The sequence below is a fragment of the Schistocerca nitens genome, chromosome 6, assembly GCF_023898315.1.
Source record: "Schistocerca nitens isolate TAMUIC-IGC-003100 chromosome 6, iqSchNite1.1, whole genome shotgun sequence".
Taxonomy (NCBI): Eukaryota; Metazoa; Arthropoda; class Insecta; order Orthoptera; family Acrididae; genus Schistocerca; species Schistocerca nitens.
In genome coordinates this window covers 511,412,030-511,431,397 of record NC_064619.1, presented here as the reverse complement: position 1 = coordinate 511,431,397, position 19,368 = coordinate 511,412,030, and the positions used below count along the sequence as shown (strand labels likewise).

Genomic DNA, 19,368 nt, shown 5'->3' with positions numbered 1-19,368 from the left:
GGAGTTGGTAAATAAAATGTAGGGAGACAATATCAGAGTCACAGTTTAATAGAATTTGGATGACTTGTGATCAAATGAGGCAGAAGGGATGGATAACACTCCTTCTAACTTGTAAAATCATTGGCAGAAGTAGCAACCAAATGAGTAATCAAGTTGGTTTGTTGAATCTGCGCGACTGGGGATACACCATCAGAATTTTGGAAAAGTATTATTCACACAATGCCAAAGATAATGAGGGCAGACAAATGTGAGAACTATCACACAATCATAGTTGTTGGATGACAGTCAGTTTGTCGTTTCGAAAGGTAGAGATCTGAGAGAGGCAGTTTTCATTCTGTGACTGATAATGGAAGAAAGACTTAAGAAAAATCAAGACATGTTAATACAAAAAAGTGTTCAACAGTGTAAGATGGTGCATGATGTTCAAAATTCTGAGGCAAATAGGAGTAAGCTATAGAGAAAAATGAGCAATATACAATATGTACAAGAACCAAAAAACAACAATAAGTATGGAAGACCAAGTATGAAGTGCTAAATTACAAAGGGCATGAGACAGGCATGCAGTCTTTTACCCCCACTACTCAATCTACACACTGACGATGCAATGATGGAAATAAATGACAGGTTCCAGAATGAGATTAAAATTTAGGGTGAAAGGATAACAATGATAAGATTCACTGATAACACTGCTATCCTCAGTGATAGTGAGGAAGATTTGGTGTCTTGCTGATCCATATGGACAGACTAATGAGTACTCACTATACATAGGGAGTAAATGGAATAAAGATTGAAGTAATGAGGAGTAGCAGAAATGAGATTAGTGAAAAACTTAACATCAAATTTGGTGACCACAAAGTAGATGAAGTTACAGAATTCTGCTAGCTTGGAAGAAAAATAACAAGAGACAAAATACAGAGGACATAAAAAGTAGGCTAGCACAGTCAAGGGGGACATTCTTCACCAAAAGAAGTCTACTTGTGTTAAATACAGGATTTGAGTACGAAATTTCTGAAAACGTACATTTGGAGCCTTTTGTACTGTAGTGAATCATGGGCTGGAGAAAACTGGAAAACAAGAGAACTGAAGTGTTTGAGATGTGGTAGTATAGGAGGATGTAGAACATTAGATGGACTGATATGAGGTTCTGCAAAGAAGAGGCAACAGGAAAAGGTAAACATGGAAAATACTGACAAGAACAAGGGACAGGATAATAAAACAGGTTAACACACTTGGGAATTACCTCCATGGCACAAGAGAGAGCTGTAAAGGGTAAAAACTGTAGAGGAAGAAAGTGACTGGAATACATCCCACAAATAATTGAGCATGTAGGGGTGCAAGTGGTACTCTGAGATGGAGAGTTTGGCACAAGAGAGGAATTTGTGGCTTGCTATATCAAACCAGTCAGTAGATTGATGACCCATATACATAATAAATAGAACATGCTGATTATTAAAATCATAGCAATAATGTCTATTTACTAGATTACAGGATGTCCCCAGAGAGACAGACAGAAAGTGGAACAAGCATAAGCTTTACAAATCTGATACTAAATCGCCCACAGAAAAGACAGGAAAATGTAGCTCCATAAAGGTATTGGGGGAGAAAATAAGAAAAAGAAGGAAAGTTCAAGTTTAATATCCTGTCAGCAGAACAGTCGTTAGAGACAGAACACAAGTTCGAGTTACTTAAGGATGGGGAGAAGGAAATTGGCTGTTCCTTTTCCAAAGGAGCCATCCCAGTTTATGCCTGGAGCGAGTTAAGGAAAACAGGGAAAACCTAAACCTGGGTAGCTGGGCAGAGATTTGAACAGTTCTCCTTCCAAATGCAAGTCCGGTGTGCTAACCAATGCATCACCTTAGTTGGTTCGAGGACGAAGAGAAATTACTTGTTATACAGGCATACATTCATACATATATACATGAATATAATAGAGGAAAACAAAGATACTGTAACTTACCAAACAAAAGTGTTGGTATGTTGATAGAGACAATACAAAAAACACACAAACAAATTTCAAGCTTTCGCAACCCAAGGTTGCTTCATCAGGAAAGAGGGAAGGAGAGGGAAAGATGAAAGGATGTGGGTTTTAAGGGAGAGGGTAAGGAGTCATTCCAATCCCAGGAGCGGAAAGACTTACTTTAAGGGGAAAAAAAGCACAGGTATACACTCGCACACACACACATATCCATCCGCACATATACAGACACAGGCAGACATATGTAAATGCAAAGAGGTTGGGCAGAGATGTCAGTCGAGGCAGAAGTACAGAGGCAAAGATGTTGTTGAATGACAGGTGAGGTATGAGCGGCGGCAACTTGAAATTAGCGGAGGTTGAGGCCTGGTGGGTAACGGGAAGAGAGAATATATTGGAGGGCAAGTTCCCATCTCCGGAGTTCTGATAGGTTGGGTTCAGTGGGAAGTATCCAGATAACCCGGACGGTGTAACACTGTGCCAAGATGTGCTGGCCATGCACCAAGGCATGTTTAGCCACAGGGTGATCCTCATTACCAACAAACACTGAGAAAGATGCAAAGGAGGAACAAAAGGATCTTAGCATACAAGTGTTGGATAGAAGAAATGATTGCATTAAACCTTTTACCACCAACAGCACAAGACATGTTATGCAATAGAAGCAAGAATTTGGTCATTAGTTGTATTACTAGACTCCTTTCCAATTGATAGCATTTTGTAGATCTGTCATGAAGATATACACTACATTATACCTTGCTTCCTAAGCACTTCCTAGATAACTGGTGGGGACATGGTTCCCATCATACGAGGGTTGAAACTTTAAGAGTGGCAACTATTTATTTACAGCTCGTACAAAATAGATACTTGTTTCAAAGTTTTACTAAGCTTCAAAGTAGTCACCAGCATTGTGTATAACCCATTGCCAGTGATGTGAAAGTCGTAAAATACTCTTGGCAGTGCCAGATGTGTTGACAGTTCGAGCAGAGCGGTCTATTGCCCAACGAATTTGTAGCAGTTCTGAAGCGAATGCCTTGGAGTGTTTCCTTCAGTTTAGAAATCAAGTTGAACTTACGATGGCTTAAGTCAGGGGAGTGCAGTAGGTGTTATAGCACATAGCAGCCCCATCAGTCAAACAAATCAGTAACAGCTTGCACTGTACGTGCTTGAGCACTGTCCTGCAAAATGATGGTTAGGTCCTGCAGAAAGTGTCATCACTTCTGTCTCTAAGCTGATCGTAGGTTGTGTTCCAAAAATGAACAGCACAGAAACAGAAGTAATGACTGCTTCTGCAGGACCTGACCACCATTTTGCAGGGCAATGCTTAATCACGTACAGTGCAAGCTGTTAATGATTTGTTTGACTGATGGGGCTACTAAGTGCTATACCACCTACTGCACTCCCGTGAGTCCAATTCGATTTCTCAACTGAAGGAAACACTTCACGGCATTCGCTTCAGAACTGCTACAAATTTGCCGCACTATAGACCCTGTCACTCAAAGTGTCAACACAACTGGCACTGCTAAGAGACCTTACGCCTTCCACTTCACTGGCAATGGGTTATACACAATGCTTGTTACTACTTTGAAGGTCAGTAAAACTTTGAAACACATATATATTTTGTACAAGCTGTAAATAAATAGTTGCCACTATTAAAGTTCCAACCCTCGTATAAGCATCACTGCTGACTTCATCAACAGGCTTGAGTCACACCAAGTGAGCAACTTGGACATTTTTGTCAGTTTTGGTGTGGTCGCACATCTTACAAGGGTTCCACACACAAGGTCACTGATTCTGATCCACAATACATTTCAGGTGAGCATCGCTGTTTTGTTTCCAAATACTCTTTCCTCAACTTTGCCTGTATTTAACAGCGAACGTTTTGAAAAGAATGAGGGATCACCGTATGTAAGCTCTCTCTCTTCATCAGTGGGAACCTTTCTTTATCTATAGAGTTTAAGGAGAGAGCACTGACATCAGCAGCCCCTCTATCAACCATTTAGTCTGCGACAGCTTGCAACATATGGATGAAGCTGTAAATATAGATGTTGCCCAGGTGAGGTATAGTTTTAGGAAATTAACCCTGACTAGCAGTATTCTCAAAATTTTATCACATACAACAGGAAAACATTAACCAGTTTTTTGAATTTACTTTCTGATTTTCTTTTTATTAATCTTTATAGAAATAAGTATGACAGACATGATGTCCACGAATTCACTGCCATATCCTTTACAAACTGGAAAATTGTTATTTGTGCATCTTGCTGAAATGTTTGCACGTTGCAGTTTTCATAAGCATACTCATTGCCTTATTACATCACATCTGATACAATATGACAACAGGCTTACCTCTCTGTGAGTGTTTTTGCAGCTTGCGAACATTTGCGAAAGAACTCTGCGACTAGTGCTGCATTTACTTGTTCATCTGAAAATACGTTGTGCCATTTTTTCCAGAAATCATCTACATCTTCAATATTTTCAGATTGGTTTAATGCAGTATAATCATACAAACACTGAAAAAGTAAATGGAGTTGAAGTTTGTATACTGAACATTACCAAAAGTTTATAATAATTTTTTTGTTTCAAAACAGAATTTCTTCTGTTACCTCAACTTTCACTAATGATTGAGAAAATGAGATGATAAGACTGCTACCAGTGACAAAACCTCTTAATTATAGATTTAATAACATACAGAAAAATAAAGTAAATTTTTGTTCTATTATCTTATACTAATTTTTATATAATATGATCATTCAGTAGAAAAATTAAATGTGAAATACAGGAAATAAGTAAAGTTGTGACGAGCTAGAATTTTTTTGTCATTTCATGTTCTTCATGAAATTATCTTCAAAGCACATATTATAACTGTAAAAATCTTTTGAACAAAAACACTTTAATGTGTTTACTGAAAATTAAGTATTTTTATTTCATTAAGGAAATTTTCATTAACTTTGCAAATATCACAAGCAAACACAAAAGTAATGAGATAATATGTTTTGTTGGGAATAACAGCATTAGTCAATTATTTGCATGATTAAAATTGGGTTTTGTTAAGTAACAGAAATCGTTTTACAAAATTATTTTTATTAAAATGTGTAAATGACAGATTTTGGGAAAAATTATGGCTGTCTGGATATTAATACACAAATTATAACAGATTGGTATAATTTTTAACATTAATAATAAAAATAATTTCATGTGACTCAACAGTCTTGTGCAAGTCTTTCAATTAAGATGTCCCTTTCTCACAGTTAATGAAAATAATAAAAATTCAGTAATTTTATGTTGGAAATTGTTGCATAGTTATGACCTTAATCAAAATATTGTTATAAATGTGAAAATTCAAAATATTTAAGCCAATGCAACATTTTTCATAAAGAAGTTACACTGTGTAGAATGCAAATGACTGTTAATGATTACTCTTAGAGAACAGTAGATTTGCACTGCTCAGTACAATAACCTATTCAGTAGCTCTTCAATTAGTTGTTTTCTTGCAATAATTAGTCTCCCATTAATCTCCAATTAATTTTGTTAATGAGTCTGTCTCTAGCATGCAGTCTGACAATTCAAGGCCTTCACCTGCGACCACAGCTATCTGCATTACAGGTATGGTCTGCACATTGCCACTGCTCTGGCTCCTTAGGAGTGACCTCATTGACAGACACAGACTGACATGGTGTATCAACCATAACGAGCTGGACTGTGTTCAAAACACAACAGTCTGTTTTGATGTGGAACTACAGCCAGCACCACAGCTGCATTGCTATGTCATGAGAGGCATCAACCTCGAGACCAGTGTTGTGCACATCCCAGACAATAGTGCCACAATCAGAAGCACCACTCTGTTACAATTATTCATGTGCTTTCCAAGAATTGACCAGATATCACTCTGTCAGGCATGTATTTATGGCAAGGGTCAGCCATTCTCTGGAAGTTTAATCTGTAGAGTCACTTCATGCAATTCCATAACAGAGCAAATGCCAGGATTTACAAAACATGGTTCTGGCAGCAGTTTGTTCTGGAAGATATAGCACTGCAGCCACTATAAGCAGCCAGATTTCACCCTGCGAACTTTTCCCCCCCTGACATGGCCTCCCACAGATTCAGTGCTCCAAGATTAGTATTTTTGTTTGGAACTCAGACAGTCGACTTTTATCAGTAGTTGCTACCACCATACTACTGAAAAGACTCTGACTCTTCCTGAACAGGTGTGCTAAATGAACATACGATGTATTAGCCCTACTGTACACTAGTTCAGTGACTCCTGTCATTGTGATTCCTTCTGGGGAACTTATAATCTTTCAAACACTTTTTTGAACTGAGACTAAATAATCCTTATTGTTCATGAATCATTAATTTATGGTTAAGTCCAGTCAGCACGCTAAGTCAATGCTGAATGAGTTTGTTTGTATTTCTGCATTTTTGTGTGGAATGAAAAAAAATGCTAACTGACTATAAACAGGGAAATCAGTTATTGAGTATGTGCTACCATGAAGTACACATCAATTTTAGCAATGAAGATTTTTTTTAAGGGTCATTTTTGCCATACATGTTCCAGTGTGCTAAGCAAGTTATCTTGTTCCACGATGGCAACGTAGAAACAAGATGAGGTGTACAGTTCATGATGATACATGACAATATGCTTTTCTCTTAAACCACTCTGTTGCCCACACCTGTCAAGTTCTTATATGCCTTAACCCTGATATAAGTACACATATCTTACCTTATGTTCAGCTAAAATTCCAACTTAATGCCAATTGTGCTTCACACTACTACTTGTATTTTTGCACACATGCATGCCCTACACTTACTGAAGTGTCTTGCCTCTTCAAATTCTTAGTGCCCCACACCACATGCTCCACCATCCCTGATGTCAGCTGTGATATTCCTGGACTCCCAGCCCACCACTGCCCATTGTGTGGTGGTAGCCCACAGCATTTCAGCTGCCACAGAACTGACTCCTCCAATCACAAAATATTTACTACCATTCATTTTAAGGCACTTTTGGATGATTAGACACCTGTGGGTACTACAGTCATGCATGACCAAGTAAGCAAGCACAAAATGAGAGGTGCACTGAGCACAGCATAACTGGATAGGCTGCCTGCACCACTAGTCACGCCCAAGCATAGAAGCCATGATCACATTCTAAGTAATGTTTGATTCCGTGTTTGCATGTAGCCCTGCAGCATGAGGAAGCCAGCACACTAAGAATTAAGATTGAAACCAACATGTATACACTGAACAAAAGGGAGGGTGTAAAAAATGATGTATGGAATAAATATCTATTGGCCGTAGACAAAATCATAAAGTCTACTGGATACATGTACTGTATAAACTGCTCTTCATTATTGTGTTTTGGCTTGGGTAGGATTTGCTTAAAGAAACACAGTTTTAACAAATTTTACACTGACACAGCTTCTTCAGGGATACTGGCAGTAACACAAAATAGTATAACAGCAAAGTGACTTGCAATGTGTGCCGAAAACATGAGATCTTTTAATATTGTTTCTTGTGAAGGTTTCAAAAAAGTAGGCCAAGAATGACTAGTTCTAGGTGCACAATATGGAGAAGTCAGCACCTGAGATGGCATGGCACATTTCTTTACTGTAAGTAGAAATATCAAAGAACAGGCTGATGCGATTTGAAACAACATAATGTCTTGGGTTACTACTGGAGTTAATAATAAAGCATGTGATGCAACAGTTAATAAGTGGGTTGGTTTGCATAATCAGATGCATTATTCAACCCTTATGGCACATTACATAAACACAGATTTGTCTGTTGTGAATAATGTTTTGTTTACAACTAAATTTGTCACATAAAGAAGACATAAGTAAATATTATGAAAGAAACAGAAGAAAGGATGGATGACTGGGACATTTCACCTGACACGTTGCATAATTTTGTTTTTGTCACTGGCAAAGGTACCAACACAATAAAAGGCTTGGAAAATCAAAAAAGGGTTCTTTGTGCTACTCATTGTATAAGCACAGTATTTAGCCAAATTTTGTTGAGGATAGCACCTTGTTAAATCATGCCCCGCACATCACAGAAAAACTAAATACTGCAAAACTGTACAGTACAAGAAGTTGCCTCTCCTCATATTTGAAACAAGAAGTGTGTACATGCTGGAACAGCTTTTACTATACTAGAGTCTTTACACGCTCAATATAATGAAGTTGCTAATTTAGTATAGAAAACAATTGCTGTTACTTATTATAGTGCTATGATATTGAACTTTCCGGAAGGTGAATTAGAAGATGAAAAAGAACTTACAATCAAGTCAGTAAGTTCTTTGGTTTCACAAACTTCTACAAATCTGGACTGTCAATGACAATGAGCACAAAGTGCAATTAGAAGTACTGTTTCACTCTGACATGAGGAAAGGATAGATCTGTAATGAAATAGTGTTAATGATGTGTACTAATAGATATGTATTTTTAACAGGAGTTACAATGTATTAAAAACCAAACCCTGACTTTCCTATGTGAGGAGGTTACAATTACTTAGAAGCATAAAACTTCTGTGTTGTTTTGGCCATCTTTTTGTGATCTGAATATGCTTGATGCAAATGGAAAGAAGGAAACTCTTAGCAGTATGCAACAAATATGTGCAAGTTAAGCAGGTACAACATGCAACCATTACCACAATCATTTTTGTATAGTTAGTGCATAGTCCCTTATAGCCAGATGGAAGTATTATAATTCATATAATAATCCATGAAAGTAAGTCACATGTTTTTCGGACATGACTTCATGATTTCCATAACAGTTCTGTATTACCACTCTCTCTTTTCTTTATTAACAGAGAGCCTTTAAGTGTAGTAGCATCGCCATGTAGAAAGAAGGATCTTTTCCCTGGATTTACACTTCAATGCACCCCAGTGATAATGCTGACATCTTAAAGTGATGGAGCAGGTCAGACTCAGCTGCAGTCATAAGACATATTTTATGTATTCCAAGCAACAAGCGCAACTAGTAAACAGTGCTTTAATAGCACTGGTGTGTTATTAACAAATCACCACAACCAATTAAATCCTGAATACGTCAGTGAAATACTACTCCTTAAAAATAACTTCAGCTTTTATTCTCTTGCAAACAAGTGAAAAACGTAATAGTTAAGAATGAACATTATTTCCTGCTAATGACAAGCAGAATAAATCCTCTGTTTGAAAATGAGTTTTATATTTTTTCTATGATTCTCCTGAAATAACAAATTATTTTCCATGTGCAGTATGATGTGAAGACTGATCAGGCTCGGTTATTTTATGTATGTGTATTGGCAGTATTTCCTACTTTCTTGCAATATTTATAATGTGCAATTAATTGCCCTTTGGAAAATTGAAAGATGAAGCCAAATTAGTTCAAACTGATATTGCAGCCGAGAAGTAGGAACTTACTCAATCCATAGAATTTTAGGCCCTCAAACGTGCAGTACTACCCTGTGTTCTTTAGCATCATTTTCATATTTACCAGGAAATAAAAGCACTGGATATCAAAACTGTACTGTCAAGGTAATAGCTATTCTGGTATTTATGAACACACACACACACACACACACACACACACACACATCTGCAAACCACCATAAAAAAAGGAGTTCTATTGATTATAAACATTATGGCAGAAGAAAATGATAAGGGGTAATCAGGCAGTAGGAAGCAATAAATTCACTTTGCATACAGAAGAAAGGCGAACATGATTTTCTGTGCAGTAGGAGTTATGGTACTAACAGCTTATTACTGGCAAAAATTACATTATGAAGTAGAGAGCAAATTCTGGGAGCATATAGTCTGTTAAGTAAAATACTGGTCAAGTTAATCAATAGAAAAATGTATTTGACAACAAATTAAAAAAATACACACACTGCATATGAACAAAGTAAAAATGCAATTACAATTAATAATACATCCAGTCACCTGCAGCGCCATCTGAGGCTTGCTTGAAACCACGTTTTCTGCATATTTATGTGGAAGAGACTTCCAAATGCATTGAATTTGCATTGGCAGCTATTTCACATTGAATTTTACTTGTGCACAATGCATGGGTTTCCCACAAAAAGGTTACTAACCATTTTTTCCACTTTTGGAGTCACTTTACTGATTGAGCTATGTTATTCAAAGTTATCCATGTCTTTAAGCAATTTATAGCAAGTTACCCACTTCTGTACAAGTTACTTTGATTTACCCATATATTTAGACACTGCAGCATTACTCATTTTCGTAGCTTGCAGGTGGCTACAGAGAAACGCAGCCTCAAAATACGAAGTGTAAGTTGCACTCATGTCTCTTCCTGAGTACCTCAGTCAAGAACTCAAAGTAAACTACTGATTATGGACACAGCATGAGGACAAAGGTTTCCTCTATTGGGCTATGAAAGAACTAAACAATATCTTTTACCACATGTTTGTAATGTTGACCACGTTAACAGACTGTATGTACAGTACAACAATATCAAGTGAATTGAAAGATTAGCTACGTATTTTATACTGGCATGCTCACCAACAAGTTATCAGTCAGTTTACATGGCTATCAGCTAATTGGTAATACCCAATATACTGTTGTTGAGCATGATCTGAACATAAGAGCTGGCCCACAAGCATCTGTTTCAATATTCAGGTGATTTGGATGTTTAATCTTGACACCAGTATCTTGAAACCCTGGAAATTGGAACTGACACACCAACACATATCTCACCCATCATCCACCAGGTCTTAATTTACATTAGGCTCTTCATCCTTGGTTTTTTTACCTTAAATTTATCAGCAATCAACAAATCATTAACACTAATATGGTGCATTTTTTATATTTTGGTCACTAGAGCACTGTTATTTTGTAATCAGGACTGATACCATGTACTTCTCATTTATATCCTTATATGCCTGTTCCTGACCATATTAAACAGTCGTCTTCACACCAATTCATCCTTTTTGAGCATTGTTTAGCATCACTGCATATTGATCTGAAGAAATTAATGATATAAAACCGATCATCTAGGTCTACAGATATGACTGTTTCAGGAAATTTTTCTTAAAACAAATTTAGTAGAAATCATGGATGTCTCCTTATGATTACAGTGTTGAGAGAAAAGTCATGAAGCCATAAAAATGCTTGAGCATTTACCTACTGCCTTAGAACATAATAAACAATGAAAATTAAAGAAAGAAATCAAATATGATTTAGAATTCATGTAAGAGTCTTAATAGGTAATACTGTAGCACATTTTCTTTCTTTCTGCAAAGACAGTGCTAGAATTAAGTTCAATTGTCACAACAGTGCAATAAAATAGGCTTATAGAAAGCTATGTAAAGGGCCACAATGTAGCCACAGAAGCACTTGAAAGATAAATATATACACTGACCTTCTGACACAAGAATGTGTTCAGCATCATAATAAACTGTTGTTCAATGGGTATATGGAACAAGCATTAAATCAAAATAAACCAAATTCTCAGCACTTTTGTGTGCAAGAATGTAGACTATCCAAATACAGACATTTTTCCCAGAGTAAAGATAGTAAAGGAACAGGATTACATGGTTACATAAAGCACAGGTACTGAATAGCCCAAGACAACTGGGATGAAAACTGGTGGATTGTTGAGAGTAGAAAATAAGAGAATACCGAAGCCAAATTTGAATGAGACTGAAACACTGAAATTTGTTAATAATCTCCTGAAGTACATGTAATGAAAAGAATCATTTCAACATAACAAGAATGTCTTGCAATAATATTTTATGAGGATACACTTATCTGTAGACCACAAACACTGGTGCTATGTACTAGTGAAAGTAGAAGATATCAGCATCAAATTTATTTCTTGTAAGTTATACAAAGGTGATTCAAATGAAAATGTTAAAAGTGCTGTAATATTTTTAATTGTAACAATGATCAAAAAACTTATTGCCATTTTTTGTAGTAGTCTGCTTGGTGCTGATTGCACATATTCCACTGCTTAAGACGTGCACAGATACCCTGACGAAAGAATTCTTTTGGTCATTTGTGTAGTCAGTCATGCACCACGGTTTTCACCTCTTTGTCACTTCTGAAAACCTCCCTCCCATTGCTTCTTTGAGTACACCAAACAGATGAAAGTCTCTAGGGGTGAGGTCTGGTGAATAAGGAGAATGTACCAGATGTTTAGATTTAATTTACTTAATAGTCTCAACTGCTTATGAGCCACATGGTCATGCTGTAGCAATACTCCTGTCAGAAGTCCTCATTGTTTACTACTGACTGCAGGGTGAAGTTGATTTTTCAGTATGTCTGAACATGAAGTACTGGCTACTGTCACTCTCCTATCCATGTAATGTTCCAAAATTACTCCCTTTCCATTCCAGAAGAGAATGAGCATGACTTTTCCTGCACACAGTTGAGAGTAATTTTTTTTTTTTGTTTTTTTTTTTTTTTTTTTTTTTTTTTTTGTTTTGGCGATGAGCTGTGCCACCATTGTTTGCTCGACCATTTCTTTTCTGGTTGGTGATAGTGGACCAAAGTTTCATCGCCTGTAACAATCTTTCCCAGAAATGCATCACCTTTGATGTGGAAACAATGCAAAAGTTATTCACAGGCATCAACATGACAGTCTTTCACAAGTCAGCAAGCAACTGACATGGCAACCATCTTGCAGACATCTTACTGAAGTGCAGTACATTGTGAACAATATCCGCAATGAACAAATACTAATCTTCAAACTTGTGGCAATTTTGTTCAGAGTTATGTGACTGTTTTCCTTTACAAGATCCTCCACTAATGCAATGTTCTCGTCCATCACTACGCAGTGAGCCTGCCCTGTTCTTGGGGCAGCCTCCACAGCAGTTACACCACTTTTGAACTTCCTAGACCACTTGTAAGCTTACTGCAAAGACAAACACAAATCTCCGAACTCCACTGTCATTCTGTGATGAATCTCAATTTGTTTGACACCTTCACCACACAAAACATGTATCACCGATCGCTGCTCAGTCACAGTGCATGTTGACAGCAGGGCAGTTATCTTGCTGTGCATGCTGCTGCCTTCTCCCACATGGCACCATCACTCTGCCACCTGTCGGTCATTTTCTGTACCTCAAGGAACACTAATGCCACCTACTAACTCCACCACACAATTTTTGAAATTTTATGGAACTTTTAAGGTTTTCATTTGAATCAATCTTGTACTATAAAAGAGAGAAACAAAAATTATTTCTACTCAATTACTGCAAAGGTATATATAAAACTACGAAGAGGCACATATAAAGTCGTCTGACTACCCATCGTAGCAACATGTCAGAGACAAATTCAAAAAGGCAGATATCAGAAATAAAATGGTCTGAAAAAAAGATTTCAGAAAAAAGATAGCAGAAGAATGAACTAATGATGATTACACCAAAGCCAATGCTACTACAGCATAATGTAGTGAGCAGAAGATGAAAATGGTTCATTCTTTTTTTTCCCATTTGATGACCACCTGCATACAATGAGATCAATGTCAGTATAAACAAATAAACTTCATTTAGTAATATGGGTAAGATCAGTGAAAACACAAAATTTAGTACTTTTTATACTGTATTCTGCATACAGCGAAAAACAAAAATTGTAGAGCACCAAAGTTCTTAAAATTACCTGAGCAATGAGAATGTCATCTTTTGGTATCCCTGTAATTGCTGCCAAATTTAGTGCTTTCTGGTGTGAGTTTTCTTGTAGAAGTTCACTTATGCAGCGCTGAATTTCTTGTTTGTGGTCATCAACATTTACTGAACAAAGGACTTCCAAATCTGGCCTGACATTACTATCTGCTAAGCACTGTACTACCTCCAGTAAATAATGAAAATCAGGCGCATCTGCACAAAAGGAAAAATTATGTTGTTTGAACAAATGAGATGAATAATATCAACACAGATTTACATATCTACATTAGGAAATATACAAAACAACAAACCTGGTAAATTATCTGAAAATCCAGAATCACGTAATGTTCGCAGGAATTGCTGCTGACAGAATGTCGATGTAAAGCAGTTAACAGCAACAATAGCAATCAGGCGAATAGATATATATGACAGCCAATAACCATTTGTTAGGAATGCATCATCTGGTGTATCAATATCTTTGAGGGATGCCTGTAAGGATACATAAAAGTTATTGCAACCAAACAATGATGACAAATGTAGATCCATGTTGCTTTTTCCTAAATGAAACATCATTATTGTGCATATGGTATAATATGTAAGAACAGGACAATATGGTTTTATATGTATGCAGAGAAGGATCAAACAGCTTTCTATACCAAACTTTGACATGAATGCAATTAAATGACAATGAGAAAATGAACTTTATTGCCTTGATTATATCAAGAGCTTGCAAAGATATTGGCTATGTAGTTCATTTTTTATGATTGTAAGGTATTGAAGCAGGATTCAACCACACGGAGCTTCATAAGAAATTCGAAAAAGTAATCTGGTGTTTATCAGAAGTTGTAAAGTTCCTCACTTTTCTCGTTAATGTCTTTTCTTGTTTATTTTTGCAGCTATTGGACTATTGGACTCAAGTTTTACACATAGATCACACTTTGTTACAAAAATAAACTGATACGTGCCTAATACAAATGTGTCTCTCTCATACTTTCAAATATTAATCAAAGAATGAAACATGTCACTTCGAAATAATAACAGTAGATGTCAAATTACTTTGGTTTATTCTTCCTTTTGGACATAACACACTTCCTTAACACTCATCCAGTTTCATTTAACAGTTATTTTTGTTTCACATTCACACTGAAGCAATCATTGCTACACTACATTTCCATGTTTATAAAACTGGTAATCATGGATCATAGAAGCCTTTTTATTTACATTCTACTATCAATGTTTCTCCAATTTAATTACTGATTCTTGAATGACACACTATATCAGCCATAAATCTATTAATACGCTATGTCTTTTTTGTGAAATAACTGAATTACTGAAAGACTTTTATTCCACAAACTGATGTAATGCTCTCTACTATTAATTCCACTTCCTACCAAATTCTGCACATTACTTATCCATGAAGTGGAAGTGTGTGACCATCCTGTATGGAAATTCAACATTGAGTCTCCTCAGCATTCCAAGAAAGTGCTTGATCACTAGCGCTAAGGCGCTATTGTCACTATACAGCAGGACAATGCTCCCTCATAGGAAAGGCACACTCAGCTCCAAAAGTTCCAGAAGCCAGCAATAAGCAAGTAGCAACATAAGAAGCAAGTTATTGATACATTATGACATCAAAGATAGCAGTACTCCTTATAAAGGTATTCAAATAATACTTTTTCAACATGTAAATTTTCACTAGTAACTGTCATCAACCCCCTTCCCTGCTTCCACTGCACCACTATCCATGCCTTCTACTCCACCAATTCACCTACTACTCTTTTCCCCTTCTCTATGCCTCTCCTCTTCCCTTCCTCTCCCCCGGCACAGTCTCCCTACTGTGCACCTAACAGCCTTATCGTGTATCCACCAAGTCCCTGCTCACTCCCACAGCTGTACATCATCTTCCTTCACCCAATTCCTGCCACTGTTCCCCATCCTCAACCCATGCCTTCTCCTTACTACCATCACCCACCTCAGATTGCTGTTCATATCAGATGCTGGCAAAGCCCACTGTCAGGCCAGAGTGGCCACAGACAGTAGCCATGTATGTGAGAGTCATGCTTGTGTGTGTGTGTGTGTGTGTGTGTGTGTGTGTGTGTGTGTGTGCGCGAGTGCATGTGTGTGTCAGATGCTGGCAAAGCCCACTGTCAGGCCAAAGTGGCCACAGACAGTAGCCATGTATGTGAGAGTCATGCTTGTGTGTGTGTGTGTGTGTGTGTGTGTGTGTGTGTGTGTGTGTGTGTGTGTGTCAGATGCTGGCAAAGTCCACTGGCCAAAGTGACCACAGACAGTAGCCATATATGTGAGAGTCATGCTTGTGTGTGTGTGTGTGTGTGTGTGTGTGTTTGTTTTCTGCTTCAGTTTGAAGAAGGATTTTTTTGCCTGAAAGTCAAAAATTTAGCAGGATTTTCATCATGTCTGTCTGTGGCTCAATGCCTCATCTATGTGATGAGTAGCAGCAATATATCCCTTTCATACTGTTGTTATTCAACATGGACTTTACATCGTTTGACATTTTCTCCCGAAATGTTCTGGGCAACGGTAAAGGCATTCAATGTGACTTTATAACAAAATGAAACATCAAGGCAGAAATGAAGGTGCATCAGTTGTAGCACTGTTAGAAATAAAATTGTTGGCATTAAATGCACGATATGAGGCAGTTACATCATACAAACACAAAGCTTACCTTTTTCCTCAAGTTTACACACATATTTTTGAAAAGCTTCAGAGTCACTGAACTGCCACCAAAATCTTGATTTGTCACACAGAGCCTCAAGAAGGTACTAAAGGTGCACAGAGGATTATCCTGTAAAATATGCAGTTCGCTGTTATCTTCGACATTAAAATTTGCTTATAAAAGAAAATAATGTATTACTTTTTGTTCACTTATAACGTCTACAATTTTTTAAGGTATTTACCGGCAAAAATATCTTGAAACCTCTTTCTAAAGTCGGTAAGAAACGAGCTCGAACAGTTTCTTCCACTACTAACTGCAGTTCACGGTGGGTCCACAGCTGTTGTCGAAGAGCCAATTCAAGCTTTTGTGAAAGGGTGGAAACATTTTTTGGTGGCAGTGATGAAAGCAGCCAGGTACATGTGCATTCTATAACTGACGAGGGCTGAAATGAAGAAGAATGCAAAATAATTTTTTATAAAGAGTTAGTAAGCACAGAAGAAAAAACAAAAATTATGATTTAATGTCCCACTAAAAACAGCTCAATTGAGATGGAATATAAATATCTTTATTTCAGTACCAGTGGCACAGTGATGGATGAAGCAGGAACTGAGTTGTGTCCTTTTTAGAGGAACCAGCTCGACATTTGTCTTACAACATTAAGGGAAACCACAGAAAACATTAATCTGTCCAGCTGGATGAGGATTTTAACCACACTTGTACTAACCATCAGCATGAATGCTGAGAATATAAAGGAAAAGACCTGAGCTAAAGCACAAAACTGGCCAGAGTTCCTAAGTAAAGTAATGATTTTAATCAAACAGCCTAGTAGAAATTATGATGCCTTTCTTTGGTCATTAGGGCTGATGAGTCATAAAAAATATTGCTACATGATAATGGCAAGATATGAGTACATCGAACATCCCATGAAGTGATGAATTCCACAAGCCAACAAGGCACCATTCAGGCAGATGGTGAAGAAAGTCTCATGCCGGGGGATGCATGTATGAAATGAAATACGGTCTCTCATACTAGCAGTGAATGATATAGAGTCTACTGTCTGATCATGTCCATCTGTTTTTTGCATACAAGTGCCCTGTACCTCAGCAAGCTGATATGCCATCTATAGCTCCAATACTGTCAGAATGGCTTGAGCAATCTTGCAGACACAAGAGAATGCTTATGAAGCTACCCACATCACTTAACCTTAGTCATTCTGAGTGCATCCTGGGACACTAATGAGCAATATATGCTTACCTTGGATGAAGCTTCAACTTATCTCTTTCAGTTGTGAACGGTAGTTAAGCAAATATGGATTCATACAGCTCCCCAATGCCTTTGGTGTCTCAAAGAGTCTACACTGAGATACAATGCCATTTCCCTTTGACTGAAAGAGGGTGCTACAGGCAACTAAGTAGGTGCCTTTAATTCAACTACTCATGAGTTTCTTTATTATGTTAACAGAAGAACCAAGGAAAGAAGCAAGACCTTCCATAAAATGGAGCAAACAAAAATCACTGTTACTAATAACTAACTACGAGTATTATTAAAGTTACTCTCATGGAAAAATGGTAGTATCTATTGCAATTTATAGGTGTTTACACTGTCAAATATTACAATAATTTACTGGGTTACATCATACAAGAATGCCTTCACATGCTACCTATATGATCTGAAATTTTCTCTAAGAATTGTACAATAATACTATGACTGTACCATTTATTAAACTATATGCCATCAGTTACGGAGAAAATGAACAACAGGCAGTTAATTAATTAATTTACTCACTCACTCATTGTGCTCCACTGATGCTATCAAGAAGGAGAACCTTCAGGGATGTGGAATGAGCCAAGGAACACATTAATAAAAGACAGGGAAATAACAGAAACTTAATTTGCATACCGTATTAACAATAAACTATCACTACACTACACAATGCTATTCATGCTTATGCCAGTTAAGTTTAATCAAGCAAATTAAAAAGAAAGCTGCTATTTTGCAAAAAAATAAAAAAAAAAGCTGCTACTGGAAGAGTAAAAGTTACTTGAATACGATGGTAGGCCTACTTTCCAAAGAATAAGTTTATCCAATGTAAATATTGCATCCTATTTACAGCACATCGCTACCTGTCCTGCAGGTCTGCAATGAACAATGCTGTATCCCTTGAGGCTAACAGAACTTTCCAGACCATGAATCTAGATATTCCGATAATTTGTAGAAATATGTTTTTAATTTTACTTTGAATGGTTAGGGATTTCAAATTTCTTGCTTCATGTTAGAAGGGAGCTTATTGAATGTCTTCCTAATAGCTTACATAACTTCATTCTGTTGTTAGCAACAAAAACCATTAAGAAGGGGATATGTTGGGAAGTGAGTGTAAGAAGTCTGAAATTATTAAAAAGGCTTTTGCAAGAGGTACAATTATCTACCTTACACAATATTTTTACTGCTTATTTCTGCTGAATAAATTATTTGTTTGCTTTAGGTGTACTGTCCCAAAGATAATTCCATAAGGTTACATAAAGTGAAAACATGTAAAGTAAGTCAACACTCCTGTCTTTGGGTCAAAACAATTGAAAATATTTCTAAGAGCAAGTTACACTCAACTGAGCCACTTAATTAGTTTACCTACATGTTGACTCCATTCTAACAAGTTATCCAACTAGATTCCTAGGAATTTCAAACTGTGTTTCATTTAGTGTATGATAACTGATATCTACTTTTGGTGTTAAGAGGTCATTATTGCTTGTTTAAAATCACATAATATGAGTCTTTGTGTGATCAGGGAACAAACTGTTAGCTTTGAACCATTTGTAGCCCTTCAGCTACCATCTTAGCTGTGTCTGGCAAGACTGAGTTCAGACACTTGTGCCAACAACAAACATCACAGATTTTTGGCCTCCCTAAAAAGTCATTGGAAGATTATTTACATAGGTGAAGAACAAGAAGAGCCAGTATAAATACTTTTGGGACTGCACATATTTCATTCTCTGTGTAGTAGAATTTTGTGATCTACACAACCAAATTCTTTGGCAAGATACACCAACAGGGTACGTTTCCTTGTTTAGCTGTGCTGGTGGGCATTTTATTTGTGGGGTCTTGCCTTGCATTGCTTTCT

General features: G+C 37.0%; 1 protein-coding gene across 1 annotated transcript in view; it reads right to left on the bottom strand.

Moving 5' to 3' along the window:
- The window catches only part of LOC126263434 (spatacsin), a 351,500-nt gene that overhangs the window by 125,717 nt on the left and 206,415 nt on the right, over positions 1-19,368 (bottom strand). Inside the window, exons 19-23 of the mRNA XM_049960526.1 lie at positions 16,495-16,695; positions 16,263-16,382; positions 13,888-14,065; positions 13,572-13,789; positions 4,319-4,482 (exon numbers count right to left, since the gene is read on the bottom strand). Of these exons, the coding sequence (XP_049816483.1) occupies positions 4,319-4,482; positions 13,572-13,789; positions 13,888-14,065; positions 16,263-16,382; positions 16,495-16,695 (881 nt within the window). The remainder of the gene's footprint in view (positions 1-4,318; positions 4,483-13,571; positions 13,790-13,887; positions 14,066-16,262; positions 16,383-16,494; positions 16,696-19,368) is intronic.